General features: G+C 45.5%; 1 protein-coding gene across 3 annotated transcripts in view; it reads left to right on the forward strand.

The window, feature by feature from the left end:
- Positions 1–21,513, forward strand: part of LOC310881830 (coiled-coil domain-containing protein 134-like) — a gene marked incomplete at its 5' end in the record, with an annotated part of 40,228 nt that overhangs the window by 354 nt on the left and 18,361 nt on the right. For all 3 annotated transcript variants that reach the window (XM_083799616.1, XM_083799613.1, XM_083799614.1), the window contains 19 exons: positions 53–176; positions 2,460–2,510; positions 4,132–4,205; positions 4,894–4,999; positions 5,684–5,887; positions 6,625–6,755; positions 7,351–7,465; positions 8,259–8,375; positions 8,926–9,025; positions 11,486–11,620; positions 12,150–12,264; positions 13,831–13,931; positions 14,961–15,102; positions 16,152–16,263; positions 16,627–16,687; positions 17,934–18,031; positions 18,828–19,002; positions 19,113–19,260; positions 19,827–20,099. In XM_083799616.1, coding sequence (XP_083655742.1) covers positions 53–176; positions 2,460–2,510; positions 4,132–4,205; positions 4,894–4,999; positions 5,684–5,887; positions 6,625–6,755; positions 7,351–7,465; positions 8,259–8,375; positions 8,926–9,025; positions 11,486–11,620; positions 12,150–12,264; positions 13,831–13,931; positions 14,961–15,102; positions 16,152–16,263; positions 16,627–16,687; positions 17,934–18,031; positions 18,828–19,002; positions 19,113–19,260; positions 19,827–20,099 — 2,382 coding nt within the window. The remainder of the gene's footprint in view (positions 1–52; positions 177–2,459; positions 2,511–4,131; positions 4,206–4,893; positions 5,000–5,683; positions 5,888–6,624; positions 6,756–7,350; positions 7,466–8,258; positions 8,376–8,925; positions 9,026–11,485; positions 11,621–12,149; positions 12,265–13,830; positions 13,932–14,960; positions 15,103–16,151; positions 16,264–16,626; positions 16,688–17,933; positions 18,032–18,827; positions 19,003–19,112; positions 19,261–19,826; positions 20,100–21,513) is intronic.

Below are 21,513 nucleotides of genomic sequence, written 5' to 3' on the forward strand. Positions count from 1 at the left end.
CTCCCTGACGGGTTGGCCTCTCCCTGACGGGTTTGTCCTCTTCCATCCGCAGCTGGTGCGGAAGAAGCACGCGCTGTCCCGGCTGCGCGATGCCCTGGCCTGGCAGGCGCTGCCCGTCATCCGGCTGTTGGCACTGGACGAGAGGGTCTGCGCCTCTTTGGTAGGAGCCCTCTTTGGTAAGAGCTCCCTTGTGCCGTGCCAGGGAGAAGGCAGGTGCCTGTTTTGGGGGGATAGGTGTGAAAACGTGAGGTTTCTCCCCATTTCAAACACGTTGGAAAAAACGAGACTTGAGTTACCCAACTCCATGCTTCCACCACCACTGTTAGGTGTAGTTGCTCCCCATGGAAAACTGCTTGGAAGAGGTTAATTAATTTCCCCGCTCCCCAAGGAGCAGAACTGGCACATTAATAAAGCTCCTGCGATTTTCCTGACGTTCCTTTGAAGTCGTTCTGGAGAACAGAGAGTGCTCTGGCGTATGGCTCTTCTCAGCCTGCCCTCCGTCCTGCTCTCACGCCTCACTGCTTTCTCGTCTTGCTGAGCTTGGCATTACGCAAAGGTTCACACAGAAATGAAAGCGTGAGCTTAAAAGGGTGCTGCAGGATCCAATATCAAATATGCAAAGTAATCTATACAGTGCTTTTTTTCACACTATCACGTTAGATTTGTAGAAATTCTGGTAGCTGTAGGTCTGTGATACCTGCTGCTTTCTGGGGGGTTAGCCTCGCAGCAGAACGCAGTGTTCAGAGGAGTGTCAAAAAAGGGCCTTTCCAGTAACAGCGTCTCAGATCTTGAACGTCTCTGACTGGTTTTTCTTTGCATAGCAGTGCTGTTGGTCTTTGAAATGTGTTAAATCTTGACAGAGAAAAAAATAATAGTGTAAATGAGGGAACTGTAAGGCAGGAAGAGAAAGGTGGAAGATCTGAATGCAAGTGCCTTCAAAGAGCAAATATAGTGGATTTCTTTAAGTCCATGACCTCAGTTGCACATCACAGATATTTCTTGTTTTGCCCTTCCCCTCCCATGACACACTGAATAATTCAAGCAGTGTTTTCCCAGTTGGTTTCCTAGCACAAACTCTGCTGTGCGCATGTTGAAAACAGTTTCGTTACAAACAGAACTTTGTGCAGGTTTAGTTTTCTGAGTTGCACACATTTTTATTGTCTGCACACACAGTCCTGTGCAGATGTGGAGGGAGCAGTGCTTATGCCAGTTTGGTCCTACACTGTATGATCCTAACTCTAAATACCCCAGAAGACAGGGAGACGTAGTTGCATTTCAGTGTTCTTCTCTGATCATAAATAATCAGCCTCTCTGAGAATACAATTAAATTTTTGGGGGGACAGCTGTGGGATTTTGCTGTACTTGGTGTAACTCCTGGAACAGTTGGAATCCCAGTCTTGGCTTGGGGTACAAAGAATAATAGGTGTAATAATAGGTGCAATAATAGGTGTAATAATAGGTGTAATAGGTAATAATACAACAGTGTGTAATTGGTCACATTTTTGAGAGATCATGGAGTATCTGGAAGGGAAGTTACTTGGTTGGGTATGCTGAAACAGCTGGTGTGGTGTGACAGAAGTGGGTTCTGGACCAGGCTGGTCAGTGCTGGAGATACCTGAAGTTGGAAGGAGCTGAGAGGTAGGGTTAGAATCACAGAATCATCAAGATTGGAAAAGACCTCCAAGACCATCTGGTCCAACCACCCCCCTTCCACCAATGTCACCCACTAAACCATGTCCTTAAGCACCACATCCAACCTTTCCTTAAACACCCTCAGGGACAGTGACGCCACCACCTCCCTTGGCAACCCATTCCAGTGCCTGACTGCTCTTTCTGAGAAGAAACAGCAAAGTGAGATAGTGGTTTGTTCTCATTTGTTGCCTAATTGTGCAAATAACTTGGAAAACGGTGCCTAATAACAGCTTCAATTTAGTGTTGGAATTGTTTCCATATGCCTTAAACCTAGAGTTTAAATGTAGTCTCAGCGTTTTCAGTACTGTGGAGGGAGAATGCTGCTCTCAGTGATGGGTGTGAATGGAAGATGGAAGGGACATCTCGCAGCTGGGCTCTAACTTCTGTCATTCTGGAGTGTTGTAATTCAGATGTATGCTGCTGGATACATGCAGTGAGATGTGGTAATGTTTGCAGTTTCATATTTACCTACATAGGTGGAGCCACTGACTTCAACTTTAAAGTACAAGAGTAAAAACAACCTTGTAAAAATTACAAGAGAACTGAGCGCCTCATAGTCCCTTTGTCCTGGTTAAAGGGGCCCTTTTACAAAATACTCCTTGAGAGTATCCACCCTCCTCTGACAAAGTCAGGTTGGTCTGACATGAAGCAGGGGGAAAACAAAACAGTACTGAAAGAATTTGCAGCTCTTTTTGCAAAAAGTGTTTACAGCACTGATGATCACAAGCAGGAACGAGTTCCACAGTTGATTGTGGTTTATCTTTTAGGGATGTGCCATACTGTGGAAGACAGTGACGCCCAGGACCAATTCATAGAAGGTGAGAGGCAGATGTCATGTCTCAGCCACTGGCGGTTTGTGAAGAAGGGTCCATCTTGTCTGATAGTGTGAGTGAGATGCTCGGCTTCTGCACAGTTGGAATTGGGAAGAGCATCTGTTTTCTTTCAACCGCAAGAGTGACGAGCAGGCTGTGCCAATATTTGGGGGGGAGGGTGAGGGTAGGGAAGAAGTGCACGCAGATTTAAATATTAGCATTTCTCTGACAGGTTCTGTATGCACCTTGAATTTAGCATCAGATTGGTAACAGTGGTAAACAAAGCTCCGTCTTTGGACCTAACTGAAGTCTCATTAAAGCAAACGGAAGTCTTCCCGTTGGCTTCAGTGAGCTTTCGGATCTAGTGCTTTCTCCTCAGGACAAAGATTATTTGGGATTTAGCCATACAGGCTCCAGAGTCCCCTTTGTGAGCAGTCCTTTGTTTCTGTTCTGAAGGAAGCACCTGCAGGTCTGAGAAGGGATCTCTGCAGTCCGGTTAACCTTGCGTATCTCTGCTGAGTCTAGTGATATTTGCAGAGCAACGATTTCCTACTGTCCGGCCACGAGAGATGAAAGGAGATATGACCAGCTCCTTTCAGAGGGGTATAAGTTTTCAGGCATGTGGTTGAAATGGTGTTACAAAGGTGAGAGGTCATTCTGCCATGATACGGTTCAGCTGAGAGATAGATGCTCTCAAACAGAGCAATTTTAACTTAATGACACCTAATTCTTGAAAATTCTTAGAAATTCTGAGAGTTCTGGGCAAGCAAGGACCACTAAACCATCTATATATCACCTGCCTCAAGATATGCCTCTGCTGAGAGGTGTATCTCTTTAGCTAAAGTAGGTCTCCTAGATAAACCTGCACTATTGCCCTGGATATACCAAGAGACAGTAAACCTAGAAGTCTCTGGTATTTTTTTATGATGCTTTCTTAGAATACAAATGACAAGAATGTGTTACTGTAGAGTGTGCTCTGCTTCAAATGAGTCATGCCATGACAAGAAGATACATACAAACCAGCTTGATCAAATCATATGGAACAACGTTGGGTACAGTGACTCAGTTAAGGGGAGCAAAGATGAGTAGGGTCTTGCTTTCTGGAAAGGTGCACGGGATACCTGCAGTCGGTAGAAATGGCTGGTAGACCTCAGGGACAGTAGCAGCTGGAGGAGGAGCTCTCAGCCTGCTTCTAAGGACACTCAGCAGTTACAGCTCTGATGCCTTCTCTGGAAGGATGTTTTCAAAGGCCGGTTTTCATACAGCAGGAAGCCTGCTCTATTCAATTACCAGATTTTTTTTTAATAGCTTCAGACTAGGGCTTTGTTTCCTTCCCTTCCTGGTTCCTTATGTTTACTTGGTGTCCTGATGCTCTGTTTGTCACTTGCAGTTCATTTCCATGCATGGTTTGTGGTGCTGCTAGGATTGCTGTAATATTGCCACAGAGAGCCCCGGCTGGGCTATCAGGAGTAATAGCGCTGGGACTGCTGGTGTTACCCTGCTCTCTCAGCACCCTCACGCTCATTTAATGTCTAAGCTCTTTGCTCACTGGCCTGCTAAAGCCCTGTGGAAGATGGATTGTGAGCGCTCTTCGATGTGAGTTACTGATCCTGTTTCTCCTGCCTAGTTCTGGTGCATCTGGTAGTGGAGCTGAAGTCCGAGCAGTACTTGTGCTACATTTTGGATGAAAGCCAAAAAGAGGTCAGTGAAGATGAATTCCCTGCCCTTCCCTTCAGTCTTTCAGAGGTTGAAGAGATGGGGGAATGAGAACCCCTCCAACACTGCAGCTACTGCACTCAGATGCAGCTTCTGCTGTAACATGACGTCCTAATGCCAGCTCCCCTGCTGTGATTTTGGCATTGTTGGTGTCTGCTCCGGAGTTTTCTATTGTTCCCATGACACGTTGCAGCTGTATGGCTTCATGATGTTCTCATGAAGCTGTGTGCCGTCCTCAGATTCTTCTTTTCCTCCCTTACCATGACAGTGGTATGAGGAGCTTTCCCAGCCCGTGCTTTTGCTGTCTTTATTCCTAAATTTGTGGTGGCCCTATGGGATACAAAAAATCAGGAAATAGCAAAAGTGGGGAGAAGTTCAGCTGGTTCGTCTGCTCATAAAGGAGCTGGAGGGGAAAGGGATAAAAAGGGACAATAAGCAAGAGATTTCTTGAATTAATTAAAAGACCACTGCTGCTTTTAGAAGACTTAATCGTTGTGTTCAGAGTTTTCCTCTGATCTATCCTAAATGGCGAAGAGGACCCACTTTAGGAAAGATCCTGTTCTGGAGCATTATATATCACAGAGAGCTTGCTGTTCTGTGTGCATTTCTACCTTTGGTCTGTGTTCTTAGCCATGAAACGCTTTTTTCTTTCTTCTTTCTGTCTCCTCTACAGCTGAGCAAAGCAACTACCATGAGAGGCAGCCTGCCCATATTCACACTCCTGGGCAAGCTGGCAGATGCCATCCCAGTCTTTGCTGATATACTGGTGGTAAAGCACAGTGAGTAACCTGTCATGCTCCACTGAGGGGTTGTAGTGACAGCCCTAATACACCTAAGCGTGCGTGCACTGCCCCATCCCTGATGTGTGAGTTTATGAAGGCCACACAAGAATCTTGTCCCAGAAGCTGGAGTGGCGTTCAGACCTCTTGGGTTGCTGGTCAATACCTCAATAGCAGGCTTGATGTCGTGCTCTTAGCCAGCCTGGCAAAACCAGCCTCTGAACTGGGGTTTGTATGTATGCCCTGCAGGAATATGCATTTAGTTTTTCTTTCCTTGGTCCAGCCCCTGGGGGTCTGGTAAGCATACTTAGCTGTGTGGGGAGGTAGCTGGGGGTGGTGGACCTTCATGTGTTGAACAGTGAGCTCCTCTGGCTATTTTTTACTGTAGCTCTGCTCAGAGACTCTTAGGAGCATTCCCTGATTTCCTAAATGTTTGACTGGGTCAGGGGGAGAGATGGTGGTGAAGTAGTGCGTCGTCTAATCGTGGCATTCAGTAATCTGCATACACCAGTCTGTCTGGTGGGCTTTGGCAAGTCATACTGGTTTTGACTGGGAGGAGACAGTGAGCGGCTGTGTGGTGCTTGGCTGCCTACTGGGTTTAAACTACAACACAAGGTTTCAAGGGTGCTGTAACAAAGTCAGTTCATTGGTGTGAATGCTTGCAATTTCTGTTCCTCACACTAGGTAATTTAGTGGATCATCTGCCGTTGGGCTTGATGTACCCAAACGAAGGTGTAAAGGCTGCTGTCTGCTACTTGTATGGCAAGCTGTACTCCTCTCCTGTTGGCACAGAAAGGCTCTCGGCACACTGCGAAGAAAAGCTGTGTGGTCTCTTCTTGAATACTTTGGGCCATGCTCAGACAAAGGAGCTTCAGGTTAATTGTTTGGGTAAGGCATTGCTGAGAGAAACTGCAAGGTGCAAGGGAAGGCTTAGAACAAAGGAGAAATCCTTGGATAGTTTAGATGTCCTGATGTGGGTTGGTCCCTAGAAGAGTTGTTTTTCTGCTTGTTTGAAGCAGTTGATCCTTGCTGTTACCACACAGCAATCAAATGACCCAGACCTGCTGCTAGAGGTGCATACGTGCACTGTGTATAAGTGAATGCCCGGAAGTGTCTGAACGTAAACGCTATGCACAGACAGGTGGGATTTGTAGGGCAGTGGGAAGGAGTCTAACAAATATCATCTTCAGGTATGGGGCATCACGTTCTTCAGGTTAAAAAGGTAATGCGGAAGAGGTGTTTTCATGCATTTATGCTTCCAACTGCGTTTATGTGCTGGAGAGCACAATTTCAGCCTTCCTGGCACTTCTTGTTTGCAAACCATCAAGGGAATTTCTTGTTCTTGTGGGAGGTGAGTAAGAATTGGATTGCTCCTTAGATCATCTACTCAGCCACTAGAAAAGGATGATGATTCCTTTGAAAGTTGAGCTCAGGCACTACCCCTTGTGAGTTTGTACTGATGTGTACTGATGATTTGCATCAATACCTGTAACAGTGCTCCATACTTTTATACTGGGGGTGCTTTTTTTATATATGTGTGGGTGTCCTTTAACTAAGTGCAGTTATTTCTGTAAGAGCCTGTCTCATGTGCAGTATGATGCTCACTCTTGTTCCCACTTTTTCAGGTTTGCTAAAGGAGCTGCTGAAGTCTGACCATTTTGTATCCATTCTTATGAATAATTCAAGGACAGAGGAGGAATCTGAAAACTCTGACTTCTTAGAAGGGGAAAATCCACTTCCACTTGTTCTCAAAAAGGTGATTGCTAAAGTAGTCTTACAGCATGCAGCCTATGACTTTCTAACGGGTTATCCCTTGTTCTGAGATGAATTGTTGGTAGAAGTAAAAATTTATTAGCCTCTATTGAATCTTTATTCGATTAACTTGAATGCTGTTGCCAACACTGACTAGCAGTAGAGACTGCAGTGGAAAATGGGGACACCCCTTAGATCTCCTCATTGTTCATTCCTGAATCATGCAGGGGAGAGAGAGGTTTTCCTTGTGGCCTCAGCTGGTTTTACTCACCATTGCTTGAAGCTCTTGTAGTGTCATTAAGACTAAGCATTGGGGCAGAGCTATTCTTCTATAAGCATATATATATATAAATATATGTGTGTATATATATTCTTATATTCTTATATTCTCTATTGTAGTTCTCGTGTTTTTCCACATTTTTTGTGGATTTGGCCTAGTGTTTTGCCTTGCCTTACCAAGTTTAATCAGTGAAATACATGCCAAAAGAGAGATATTTTATTTAGTTATTTTAAATTTAAAAATTTAGAAGGAACTGTTCACTGCTCATATCTGCACAGTTTCCTTCATTTTTTTCTTTTTGGCTTTTGCTTCCCAACAGTTTTTGTTGACCAGAGATGAGATGTTACAGGCAGCGAGTTCTCACTGTGTGGCTGCAGTGCTGGTTCACTCTCCCAGCAGATATGCTCCTGCCTTTATTCACGCAGATGTCCCAGGTAAAGAAGTGCAATAACATTGTATTGTTTGTCTCTCTGGCTCTTTGTTTTAGGAATCAGTCTGGCCCCATGAGATCCACTGCTGGCGTAATCTATGCAATGATCTTTTTGTATCAGTAAAAATGTCTAATGTGATTTTAGAAATAGAAGTGAAGAAGGAGTTTTCAGTTGGAAGTATAATAGCAGCTGTCAACAGGCAGAATGGAGTTTCCTCTGCAAGAATCTGGACATTCCTTGAGGTCAAGGCCCATCATGCAGTATAGATACAAAGCCTAAATAGGCAGGGTTTCCATCTTATCCCACTAAATATTGTAAGTGTGCGCAGAACTTGGTTTAGGAGATCTAGCTTTAGAATCCAGCTGTGGGAGATGGTTCATTGATTCACTCTACTCCCACAACACAGGAATGCTCTGTTTTTGCAAATTCTTTGTGAGACAGAAAAGTTCTGAGAGAAAAGATCACTTCACCTGTTATAGCTTGCTTTGTGGCTCTTCATTTGTGCCAAAGGTGAGAACCACAATTCAGCTCCTGCTGTATAAGTTTGTGCTGGGAAGAAGCCTGCCTGTGGGTCTCTGCTCTCTAGTCACTGTGTTTTGAAGACTAGCATACCTCCAAGAATCCATTCCAGCCTCCATTCCTGCCATTTCATAATACAACAGTTCTCCCTATGGCTGTTGCTACGCCTCCTGCTTTCCTCCTCCTCCCTCTGCTCCATTCTAGGAGCAGCTGTGCATGCTGTGAACAGACTGCCTTTTACCAGGGTGCCCTTATTTGTGTGTGCCTGTGTTCACAGAATTCCTGTTCGAGTGTCTCTTGTGCAACAGCGAGATTCTCATCTGGTCAGTGTATTGCTGTCTGCTTCTGCTAACTGAAGAGCGCCTTTTCTTTTCCAAGTGTCACACAGTCTATGGTGAGTCATCAGCCTTTCTGACAGAGCGACCGCAAGTAATGCTGCCAGCATTGCTTGTGCCTCGAGCTGCATTTCAGCACTTCACACACAATCACAGTTTCCAGTCAGGATTTATAAAGCCCTGAAAATGAGTACTCACCAGATATATTTGTGATGTCTGCCACGGCTTGAATTTACAGTGCCACTGTCCTAATGAGTTGCCGATGAGCATGCATCCATTATAATAACTAGTTATGATGACTGTTAGTATAACCTTACTATTACTAGTAACCAGTTATCAGGAGTTACTACTAGGTGTTGCAGTGGAGATGCCAAGGATGGATTTAGGAAGGCCAAATTCCTTCCATTCTTCTGAACTTTCCTCCTGCAGTGGAGATTAAGGCCTGTGATCAGGGAGCTGAGTGAATACAGTATTTTAGAGAGTTGTTTCTGCCAGTGGCTCAGAAAAATGATTGTTTAAATCTTCCTTCCTTTCAAAAGTTCATTTTGCTTCCATCCTGGAATTTGGGGTATTAAAAACCCTCTCTGTGACTTCTCTTGAACATTGCAGGCATTGAATCTCTGGTGAGGAGTCTCCAAGATGTCCTGCAGCTGAACAATGTGGAGTTACACAAGCAAGGGCTCCTGCTCTTCACTGAAATACTGAAACGGTAAGGAAGTGCCCTCTATCTGGCTTGCACAGGCAGCTTTTGGTGCTCCAAAATGGAAACTGTTGTGCTTTTGCTTTTTAAGGTTTTTGTCTAAGGACCAATACCTACACTGCTAGAGCTTTTGTGTTTGAAGCACGTTGTCCTCTTTGTGCATACAACCACCAGTATATCTGCATCCCCCTGCTTCCTTGGCAGTCTGGGAGGTGAATTTTCCTTTCAGCTGTAGACAGAACAGGAGGGGAAGACTAGGAAGGTCCAGGTGTATTTGAGCAGGCTGGCTCCTGCTAAGAGTGACAAAAAAGAGCATGTAAATTCCATGGCTTCGAGTCCTCTGTCATCAGCTGAGCTAAATTCAAACAGCAAAAACAAATTCCAGGCTGAAATATTAATGTGTTCTGTCAGTTTTTCCCTTGTTTTCTGCTAAGGAATAACATACCCTGGCTTGTTTATCTTCTGTGCTTTCTGTTCCTGCCTGTGTGATCTTGTTCCTGTCCTGTCATGGTAGTGACAGAGTCTTGTTTTCGCCACTTAGTTCCCCCAGGAGAGCCCTGGAGCTGAATTTTGGAAATGTCAGTCAATTTTATAGCAAGTGGTAGGTTAAAAAGGAGAAGGAAAAGCAGCTGCACTAGAACAGCGTGAGGATGCCAGTGTGGGATCTGTCAGAAAGAGAAACCAGAATGTGGGAAACACTAATTACAGCATTTATGCTTGTAAAACAAAGGGAACGCTCTGTGCAATTACTCCAATTTTCTAGCGTACACATTCTGTTTCTCTGAGGTTTACATTTGAAATGTCACTTTATTTAAAACTATATCATACGGAGAGAAGGGTCTCATCCTGGAACCTCTCTTCTTGTTTTTTCTTGCAGCTGGATTCCCTTGCTCTGTAAGTGACCACCACGCTCTGGTGTTATCCAGACAGGACGTGCTGCCTCTGTTGGCACTGTTAGAAGTGTCAGGAATGGTGTGTAGCTCTCCCTGGAGTGCTCCTTGCCTCTCCCAGCACAGAGTGGCAGGCACAGTCTGGGGCCTGGAGACACGAGGCTGCAGGAAGGTGCAGGAGTGCTGTCCTTAATGCATTTTTTTCCAGGCCCTGCAGACATCCTAGTGCACCATATTGCAAGTGGGTTTGTGCCTCTTGAGTGAGTCAGCAGCACTCCTCCATCCCTTCCTCCCTGCATGAGTCAGCGAGGACTTTTTTTCCCGATGTGTTTTACTTCAGAGGGTCAGTGATTAAAGGAAGGAAATAGAGGGGATTAATAGAATTACAGTATAAGTAGAAACAACTTCAAGTTCAGCACATTACTTACGGCTTGGGCCAGAGGCTGATCCTGGTGCCTGAGCTCCCCGGCCTTTTCCCTGCCTTGCCCACCTCTCAGCCTTTTCTCACAGCAGAACGTGAGGTGACTGTCAAACTGGATTTGATCCCGTTGAGTAACTAAAGAGTGATTCTGCCTCTGCTCACTTTTTGCCCTGAAGCTGAGCTGCAAATTTAATTTCTACTGAAGTTTGCTTTTCTCTTACCTTTGTGCATGGGAGCTTGTGCTCCTGGCTTGCCTTAGTCTGGCATGTCTGTGAAAACTGAGTAACAGGGAATACTCCGGCTTCCAAGTCTGGATGCTGTCATGCTGTCCTTCTTTTCTTGCTTTGCTTTGGAGAGGCCCTCTGGCAGGCCATTAGTGCCTCTCTCCCACATGTAGCTGCCTGTCTTCTCCCTTATTTCACGATTGTACCTGGCTTGCCAGGAGCCACATGAGCACAGTCTGCCCTTTGCACATCTCTGCCCAGTAATGGGATTAATGACTTGTCATCCCTCCGTGCTCTTGTGTTGAATACTCAAAGGTGTTGGGCCACAAGGTGATCAGATGACCAAAATGATCACTATCAAGAAAAAAAGTCAAACCCATTGGTTTTTTTTTGTTTGTTTTTTGTTTTCCTGTTTACTTTTTAAGTTCTTGAAAGTTCCAGCCCTTCTGGCAGCATCTGCCATTAGAACTGCTGTAGGACTGTTAGGGAAGCTATTATCATGGCCTTGTCCTTGTTCTAGGATGGTAGTGTTTACTTGTTTACTCAGAGATATGGATTGCCAGATTAACCTGCAAATGGTCAGAGCAGATGGTCTCGGAATTACGTCCTAGGTAGAGAGATCTCTGTGTTTTGCAGAGCCTGTTTTTCATGTGCTTTTCATGTCACTATTTGCTGGTACACTCACAGAGTTATCCAGGCTGCGGGGTTTTTTTCATCATAGTGGGGCTCCAGACCTGCTGAAGTTCACTCTTTGTAGCAAACCCTCCACCTGCTCAAATTTGAGACTACATCCTTGAGAGCAGCTGGCTCTGAATACTGAAAAGCATGGTTGGAACCACACGGCTCAGCTGTCCATTTGGTCAGATAAGGGGAGGATGATACTGTTGCTTACTCTGACAATATTATTCTTGCTTATTCTGTTTCCTCTTCGCAGGCAACCAGTGGAAATCACGTTATTCACAAACCGAGGCATATGCCTAGATGCCATTGATGTTCTGATGAAGACAGTGGACTGCCCAGTGCTGGAGGTGGTAGTGGAGGCTGTGAAAGCTGTGGCAGCTTTTCTGAGGTAGGCAGGAAAGCGTTTACAGGCTTTTCTTCAGATAGATCTGAAGAAATGTTGGTCTCTGTGGCTCCCTTGTGTCTGTGTGGGTGAGTGTGCACTGCAGTGGGAATTCTGGCTGAGTAGGCATGGGTATAGCAGAGCTAGCTTCCCACCCACCTGCCGGGGCGCTGGAGCTGTGGTAGGCAGCAAGATGCTGCAGCAAGGACCTAGCATCCCAGGCAGGCCTGTAACTGCAGCTGCTGTGGCTGTGTCACGCTCTGGCCTATCCCAACAGATAAGAAAGACCAAGCATAAGACCACGTACAGTGATATGTTTCCTGAATGTAGTGGGAGTGGACACTAAACGCAGCGAGGGTGTGTTTGGGCTCACATCTGCATGAAGGCACTGTTCAGACCTTAGTATGCTGCGCTGGAGAGAAATGGCAGTGGCACACTGCTATCCAAAGGGGTGTTATTTCTGCTGGTGTCTCCTTCCCACGTGGAATGTCCCCAGCAGGGAACGCACATGCTGTCTTTCTTTCTTCTTGTTCAGGAAGGACCATCTGAGCTCTCCTCCAGTCCCGTATGAAAAGCTGCAGAAACTGCTGGAGGCAGTGCTGAAGAGATGTGCTGACCTTTCCCCACCACAGAGTAGCAAGAAGCATGCAGTAAGTCACGAGTTGTGCTCATTGGTAGGACCAAGCCGGATAGGGATGATCCTCCTAAGCATGTGGATGTTGTTTATATGTTCCGTACCCTTACCTGTGACTGTTGGGGTCTCTGGTGTTTCTTTTGCTCCTCATGCCTTGACAAGGTAACAATCATCATCTCTGAAGGAGCAAAAGATGGGTGCTGGTGAGTGCTCTTTTTAAATCAGTGAAAATTGGTGGGGCACCAAGTGAGCGTGCTGCTCTCGTTATATATTCAGCGCTGCTAGGTTCATTTGAACCTCCCCTTCTTTGGGCCCCCGCTTGTAGGCTGCATCACGCAGTCTATTTTTTTGGCAATGAACATCTCTCGCTGTGCCTTCAGACCAAGAGAGTCACGTTGTATACACAGTGATTCCTTAGCAAGGGAGTTGTTAGCCGCTATTTGAACTGCCAATCCCTTCCTGTTCCTGGAATATGTCCCTGGAATATGTTCCTGGAATACGCAGTTAATGTGATGTGCTGCTGGGACCTGTGCACCTGTGAGGGGAGCTCCCATCACTGATGACTAGTGACAAGGCAAGGCCTGAGCCTTCTTGCTTTAGGCTCAGGGTCATGTAGGTTTAGATTGCATTTTTGGAGTGGCAAGAGCATCTTGTGGGGGTGCCAGAACCCAAAATACCTGCTGAGCTATCTTTAGGCCCAAGTTGTTTGGTACCAAATGTCTGTCTTATCTGCCTGGAGAAAACATAAAAGCTTTCTGCCCCATAGGTAGATGTTGGTCAATCTATTTGCACACACAGCTTTGTGTCAGGATGAAAAGCTTCACAGGAAGGTAATTAGGCAGACAGCATAGACATTCAGGCTGTCTTTAATGGGGGAAAAGGAGAAATGATTGTAGCTGTAATAACGTGCTGCAGTATCAAATGGGGGAAGATAAGGAGTTCTGAACTGCCAGGCCCAGTGCATTGCCAAGTCATCCTCTGGCAGTATTCAGAGCAGACCACCTCAACAGGTTACGGTGTAAAGGCAAATTTTGAGTTCCAAGTGTTTCCCAGCTTGGGCAGATGATGAACTCTGACCCTGCAGGTGGCTTCTGGCTAAACTCAGTAGGATGCTATGTGGGAACAAGGGCCAGTACATGCATAGTTGCTTACAAATCTGAGCCAGAGTGGAGAACTTATAAGATTTCTGAAGAGGGAGAGATACTGCTCAGCACCAAGTCAATAGTAATTGGAAGAAACACAATAAATTAAAAAAAAAAAACAACCACTATCCAAGTATTCCCAGAAGGGTTTGAAGCTGAGCTGTTTAAAACTTAGATTAGACCAAACCATGGCAATACAGGCTATACCACCCAAGGGACACGGTAGTGCAGAATTAGCCCTGTAATTCTGCCTTCCCTAGGAAGAGCACAGTAAATCTCTAACTCTGCCCTCCCTAGGGAAAGCAGAATAGTAAAGAAACACCTATGTAAAAGAAGTGATTGAAATGAAAAATGTTCTTCTCCTACTGCTGGTATCAGGGAATAAAACCATTTTGTCTGACACTGAACACAAGATTTTGAAGAATTCTGTCCTTTAACAGGGCGATCTCCTGTTCCCAGTGTCTCAGAGTCTTAGCAGAGTTTCTCAGAGACAGGGCCAGCTCTTGCTCAACACCCTGGAAAGTTTCAGAAGTGCCTGCAGGTGAGGACAAGGGAGGGATGCAGGTGGGTAGTGTGTGTGTCTGTCCATCTGTCCTTGTGACTGAATTTCTTTACCAAACACACCACTTAAATACCACAGGTGGGTTCAATGCATGGCGCTTGTCAGTGAAACAACAGAAGGAGGGATATGTAGTAATAGTGAACATTTTGTGACACCTGTATGTGTCTGCTAAGAAAGTTGACTCAGACCTAGCAGCTTCATATTTTGGTCAGTGAAGGACTGCTTGGAAATTAGCCCAAACTGGTGGTGATACAAGAACTGTTGGAAGGTATGTGTGAAGCTGTATTCCTGTGCCCTGGGGTACGTGGTCTCACTGCTGGAGGGGCTAACCATTTAACAGGTAGATATCTGCCCCAGATGATGACCTTGTTAGTTGCTCATGTCTGTAACCTGTTACCGCAAGGGGGTTTATAGTCACCGACTTTTCCCGTTTTGCTGTGTGAGAGCTCTCTCTCAACCCCCAGCTGCACAGGAAAAGGTGATAGATGGATGAGTTTGGGTATGAAACCAGATCTGCTGTTAGGCGAGTCTGGTCACCATGGTTATTTTGCCTTGCATCACTTACGTTTGTCTTGGCTGAGAGAATTCAGTCAGAAGATGTCCCTGTCTGTGCTGACCCAGTGTCTTGGGATGGTGCTGAAGGTTGTCATGTTTTTTGGATGAGCTGAGTGGCCCTCAGTCTGATTTTCATGAGGTTTGCTGTACTGTGCTCTAGGCACTGTGGCCTGGCTGAAAAACTTTACTCTTGTGATAATAGGGCCTCCCACAGCAGATATTTTATTCAGAGAATCTAAGTCTTCCTTTCCCAAAGTGTGGTCATCTTGTGCAACATTGCTGACTTTTAATAGCTTCACTCAGGAGGTAGCTCTGTGTTATTGCCAGGTTCCTATGTTTGCAGCCCATCAAGTATCTGTGGGGTCCTTCGCGGTGGAAATGTAGTGTCTCCTGGCTTCCTTTACAAAGTGAGGAGGATTCCTCTCTCCTCTGGTACCCGCTGTGTGTTTGTAGGTTAGCAGTGGAATTCCAGAGTGACCCCATGGCCCAGGAGAACGCTTTCACTGCCCCTGGCTCGGAGAGCAAGGAGACGCTGAGCAACTTCTCTGAGTTCCTGCTGAGGATCTGTGACAGTCTCTGCATCCCCATGGTCATGGTAAGGCTTCTTTTGGACTTGATCTGTTCCTTTAAACTTGGTCTGTTCCTTATGAAAGGTGCCCTCAAGCACCAGCAGTAGGTGGTACAGGTCTTACGGGGAAGGGAGCATGTAGAGTAAACCCAGAATAGCTGTGACATTTTCTACTTCTTCAGAGCCAAATGCAGTATTAGATAGTTCATGCAAAATGGGAGTATTTAGTCTCAGAGGGTGGAGAAATTCTTAAAGTTTCCATGTAGATGGCAGTGTCTTTCCTCAGACTGTGCAATCCCCATAGCATACCTGCCATGTTATCTAATCCATGGCAGCCCCGTTGCAAACGTTGAGTAAATTTTACTGGTGCTTTGCCACAGGTTCAGGTATGGATCCTTGCGGTTGCTGTGGGGGCTTGGAGATGTTTTGGTTTTATAACCAGTCTGCTGGTAGGCAGCTGCAGTGGCACTGCTGTTGTCAGCCTTGAAGGGAAGGTGCAGTGCGTGTCCAGTTTGGCAAAGCTGGAGACAGAGAGCTGCTTCTTGCTCATTGGATCTGGGTAAAAATTAATGGACTGTGGTAAAATTGTCCAGTGACCTTCTGCAAGAGTGAGCTGAGTCGTTCTATTCCAAATGTTTTAGTGCTGGACTCTGTGGAGAACTTAAATGCCTGTTCGCCACTGCTCAATAAAACTCTACATTAAGTGTTGCTGAAGTCAGCTGCACTTAAGTATATGTCCTGTGCTGTATGCCGTGCTGCAGAATTGGCCATCGGACCTGCAAGAGCAGTTATGGCCAGGGTAATGTGGGCAGTAATGGGGCTTGACTGGTTGCCAGCTGGAACCAGGAAAATGTTTCACGTTTGCTGTAATGTCTTGCAGTGTTAGCTGCGTAGCTCATAACATTGGCTGAGGGGAATGTTAGTTGCTTTCAAAGTGCTACCAGGCATTTTGGTAGAACTATTACTCTATCTGTTTGGATTTAGAAAACTTCCTGAGAGGGCGGGAGGCATGAAGAAAGCTGCTGCTTTCAGTGTGTATTGCATATCATGCCTCTGATCCTTCCTTCCTTCCACAGAACTACCTGGAAAGGGCTGTCAGCTCGGCAGTGATGGAGGTTTTCATCTCAGCACTAAATACCCTCTTTATGGTGGTGCCAAACATGCGGATTAAGTTCTCCAAAAAGCTGGGTATGGTGGTAGCGTGGGATCATGTTCTCTGTGCTGATTAGAACTCCTATGTACTCTGTATTCCTTGCTCTTTGCACACCACAGCGGTGACACATAGAATTCAATTCCTCTCTTCTAAACATGTAGAGCTGTCAAATCTTCCCTTTTCCTTCTGAGCAGACAAACAAAGCTCAGATACTCTCCTCCAAACCAAACTTGGAATAGTTTATTGTGGGAGAGATGGCCTAACACATGTATTCTTACTGATATGGCCTGCGTTGTTCACCAGGCTTGCATGGAGATAATTATGGGGCCAGGCTACTATTTTCCTTTATCATAAATATTCTGTGCTCCTTTGACATTTCTGCCTTGCTTTCTGTCTAGCATCCTCCTCCTTCATCCGACTGACGCTGGAGCTGAAGGCCAGATTTTGCTCTGTACAAAGGTATTGTGCTATGTGTATTGAGAGTGAGTCAAAAATTTCCAGAGGGCAAAGCAGATCAGGCCTTATCTGATGCACCTGATTTAAGCAAGAAGGGAGGTTAAGAGACTCAAGAGTGGTTGTATCTTACGGCAAATTGTAAACACTGCCTTTGGAAAAGCTGGATCTGTGAGAAGGGAGAAGCAGTTAGCTAGGGGGAGGGTGAATTTTCACAGCTCTGTGAGAATTCTGTGCTCCTCTGTGAGCTGTGCAGAGATGAAGCAGTCTGACTTTGGAAGAGTGAAGTTGGTGGGTGCTTTGTAAAGGAGTAACAGTAGCATCAGTTCCATCTGAGCTCCGGCTTCCAAGGCACATATCACCACTACCTTTGTTCCCTGGGGTGTGATAAGGCGTAAGATGTGGAAGGGAGGAGGAAGACTTCAAGAGGAGGCCTTGCAAAGGGTCTTCTGTAGCAGAGATTATGATTTCTAGGTTGAGTAATGATAGGGGAGTCTCCCTTCTGCTCGGCAGAGATGTTTTACCTCCTCTTCCCTATGACTGTATCTCATTAAAAGTAAACAAAATACACTGCACCCTCATCCAGCTTAACACTGTGGAAATTAAAGTGGGGATGTTTGTGCCTGTGAGTGGTGTGTGGGGAGTGACCTAGGTCTCTAAGTACAGTAGTGTGCGGCATCAAGGATGCTAAGGTACAGCGTGAAGATGTTTGATTATGTCCTATTCTGAATGAAATAATTGGAGAGAGAAGTACTTACAATTAGAGCTGTTCTCACCCTTTTATGTGACATTCTATTGACATTCTTCATGGCTCATCCCTGGAAACACCATTGTGCCAAAATCTTTCACGCTGGCAAACTCCTCACCAGTGTTTGCCAGTGAAATTAGGTATCAGGATCCACCCTCGTACAGCATTCTCTGCAAAGTTAGGGGTCCTGCCCTTGCAGGACTTCATGCGAATACATGATACGATGATTGTGAGAATACCCCACTGTATTCATATCATCCCAAGGCATCTGGAATTGCTCACTGTTGTCACCGCTACTGCATCTGCCACGCCTGTGAGCTGACTGTTCTTTGGGAGCTCTTGATTTTCCTGGAAGCCTGGGTTGGTTCCTGGAGTCCTGCTATGACGGCAGGTGCTTGAATATGACCAGTCAGTAAACTGAAGCTTTGGCAGGCAGTGTGTGGTAGTGGAAGTGTGAAGAGGATGTTTCTAGCCTTCTTCACTGTATCTTTCTGCTCTTCACAGTAATCCTGCCTTGAATCAGGCCTGTTCCAGATTCCTCTGCAACTTGTGCCTGAGCCTTTACTCTGCCACAGAGAAGGAGAGAATTTCTGCTCAGGAAGGCAAGTTCAGGGAAGGAGACACGTTGCTTCATTTAGGTTGAGGCCCTGCCAGCCTCTGTTTAGGCAAAGGAAAAAAAAAGGGGGCAAAGAAAGGAGGAGGGAAGGGGGGGCAACACATATAAGCTCTATTTAGAGATCTTTTTCTAGCTTTTTTTAAAGCTGATCCACTGAGGAGATAACAGTCAAGAGAATGCCTTTTGAAGAGTTTGACCCTACTTGAATGAATGTTTCATGTGCCTTTTATTTATTACATGGTGACATTTATTAGCACAACTGTGCATGGCTTAATTACAATTATATTAGTTGCGAGAGTCACCCTTATCTGGGGATTAAGGTCCTTTTTTTTTTTCCTCTGGCATACTCTATTTTTCCTGTCTGTACTGCAACTTTCCATTTTAGTTAAGTCCTGAATAAATAAGATGAAAGTTTCCACATCACAAAAGCCACTTTTTCCCCTAGCAGTGGTTGGTCACTGTAGTGGCAGCATCAGCAAAGAGCTGGGAACCTCAAACAGGAGTCTCTTTTTATCCTCAAAGCCAGCTCTGTTAGATCAGGTCTCACACCTCTATTCATTCCAAATCATGGATGTGCTCTTGCTGCTTCATGTACTGTATGCAGACTGGGGTAGTAAGCTGCCTTTGATATTTCTTACATCAGGAGCTTCACTAATTTAATGTAATTGAGTTAAAGGCAGACAGGTGCTTCGATCCCCCTTCCCTTTCCCCCCTGTTCCTCTCTGCTTATGCATAGACGTTCCCCATCATTGCCTGCCTGCTCATATTAGTTTTATGTTTAGAGCAAGAGATGTCTGAGCTCCTGCAGAAGGGTTTGCCGCAATTAAACTACACAGTTGCTGAAAGCCTTCTCCTGCTGGCTGAAAACCCTGAGGCTTTCTCCTTGGATCAGTCCCTTTGCAGCCACCAACACTGCTTCATACTCCTCTCATACTTTGCCTACACCCTTGGGGACAGGTAAGCCACAAGCATGCAAGGCAAGTATTTATGTGGCCATTACAGACCATGTATCAGTAGGTAAAACATGTCTGATTGAATTGTTTCCACTCCAATCTCCTTGAATGCAGGTTTGTCCCAGAAGCAGAACTGTTTTTAGCCATAAGAAATTTCCTCCTATCAGCACAGGACCGTGGAGACTGTCCCCCTCCATACATACTCAGAGCTGTGCTTTACCTCCTCGCTGTTTGTCAGGACAAAGGCAAAGGCCTGGACTCGGTAAAAGATTTCATTCCTACCTGTTGGACCCATTTTACTGAAACTGAGGTTCCCCCCTACTCCTGTCAACCCTCCTGCAGAAAGTATTTTGGTATGTGTGGTGAGTGATGAATGAGTGAAGAGTGTGCAATGCATATACACTCTGGAAAGTTAACTGTGAAAAGCCACTAGGGGATAGGGATTTGATTGAATAAACTCGTGTCTGTGTGGGAAGTGTAAATGTGTTGGATAGGCTGTACATTCACATACAGAATATTATAAATTTCATAGCTCGACTCCTCTCAACACATCCACAGCCTCTGCAGTAGGCTTTCTAGTGTTCCCATATGGCTCTTTGCTGCTGCACAGCTTTGAGCACTGTATAAAGCCTACAAGTTTCTTAGCCTTTGTGATGCAAATGGGCTTCACAAAATGATGTTTGACTGATATATTTGATTGTCTACTAAAAGGGCTGTGTGACTGTTTTTAACAATAAACTCTCATCACTTCAGCTTTTGGATATTCACTACCTAGTGGTTATTTTGTTCTCTCTCCCCCTCTCCCTTTCCCTCCCACATGCTTAACAGAGGTCCTTGTGTACCATAAGGAGGATCCTGGATAATCTCCCAGATCTGGGCTTGGTCTACGTTCACTGTCCTCTCCTGCTTGAATTCTTCCTGCGCTACCCTGAACTTATGGGGAGATTTGGACGCCAGGTTCTACAGCTCTGGTTTTCCTGGGAAGACTGCAGTCAGACTGAGGCTGAAGAGGCTGGTTTTGGCCTGCGTGATCAGCTGAGCAGTGCTAACCCTTTACTTCCCATTCTGAAGAGCAATTCCAGCATTTTGCTTATTTTACTGGTACGTGACTTCCACAAGGACAGGCTGTCATCCTGGCTTTAATATAGGGGGAGCACTTAGGGCTTTTTGGTTATTAAAGCACTTAGTGCTGTTCTGAGGCCCATGTCTGCACACACAGGCTTCCAACTCGCAGACAAGCCTGATATGTAAAATGGGATTGTGAATATGTGTTAGCTCTTTTGGTTATCCATCTACTGTGATAGAAAGGGAAATTTTGGGAGCTGGCTAGGAAGGGACCTGAAGGGTGCTGCTGATGTATTCCGTGAAATAAAATGATGGGCTTTTTCCTTTCTCTGTCCCGATACACAGATGGATAGTCTAGAGCCTTCTGTGGTAGCCTTTCAAGAAGCTGCTTTGCTAATTTGGGAGCAATGGTGTACTACTAGTAGATGAGAAGGATACGAGGAACAAAGAACTTTCAAAAAGAAGCAGGAAGAGAGCAGGTCTCAAGGGCATGAGTTTCTGTTTGCTTTTTTTTATTTCGTTTTTAACTGGAGAGTCTTGTCAGATATCTGCAGTACTCTGCAGAGTTTTTAGGACTGCAAATAGCACGTTGTATTGCTCTTAAAAGATAAAATACAAAACTTAGGACAGGGAGAATTAACGAGTGTAGGGGGAAAAGAGGCCTTGCAGTAGCAGGGCTAGTGTTTTGCCTTTAGCTGGTGTAATGAGCTCTATATGTGTATCTCGTGATCTATACAATCGTGAGAGAATCTGTGTGCCGATGAGCTGCTCAGAGGTCTGCTCTCACTTCCACACATCACCCCTCCCCATCGGTGGCCACTTGTCCCACGATTGTTTAGCCAGTCTGATAAGCAAATACTTGTTAGTATTTCCACACAAGAACATTATATTTACCTTTAAGGGAAAAGCTAACAGCTGTGATGTTTCTTCTGCGCCCTGTTACAGTAGGAACTTCGTCGTTTCTGTCTATGTTTCTGTGTATCACTGAGAACAGAAACCCATGTCAGCAAACAGTGAAGAAGCCAGGTTTGATGCTGAGTGGGCACTGCGAGGCATTTCAGACTGGCAGGTGTTTGTTCTGATCTAAGACGCCATGAAGTACGTTTCCATATCCTGGGTTACGGAACTGATTGCCAGGAGGGCCTTTGTGTAGGACAGTTCTTTAAGAGTTAGGGCGATATTACAGAGCAGGTGACAGCATCCAAGCATTTGATGCCATTGCCAGAGCAGTAGTAAAGGTGATCAATGCGTTGACAGAGTGCAAATGAATTCAGAAGTGTCCCAGGAAATGTCTCTACCCTATTACCTCTGGCAATAGTTCTGGAACTATCACTCCACAACCTAAAGCAAATGTACACATCACAACCTGTATCACTGCACAAAAGGGAAATGATGACTCCTTCTCTGAATGGTACAGCATTCCTACTGTCCCCTTTTCTGTCCTGACATC

The sequence above is a fragment of the Anser anser genome, assembly GCF_964211835.1.
Source record: "Anser anser genome assembly, chromosome: 1".
Taxonomy (NCBI): domain Eukaryota; kingdom Metazoa; phylum Chordata; class Aves; order Anseriformes; family Anatidae; genus Anser; species Anser anser.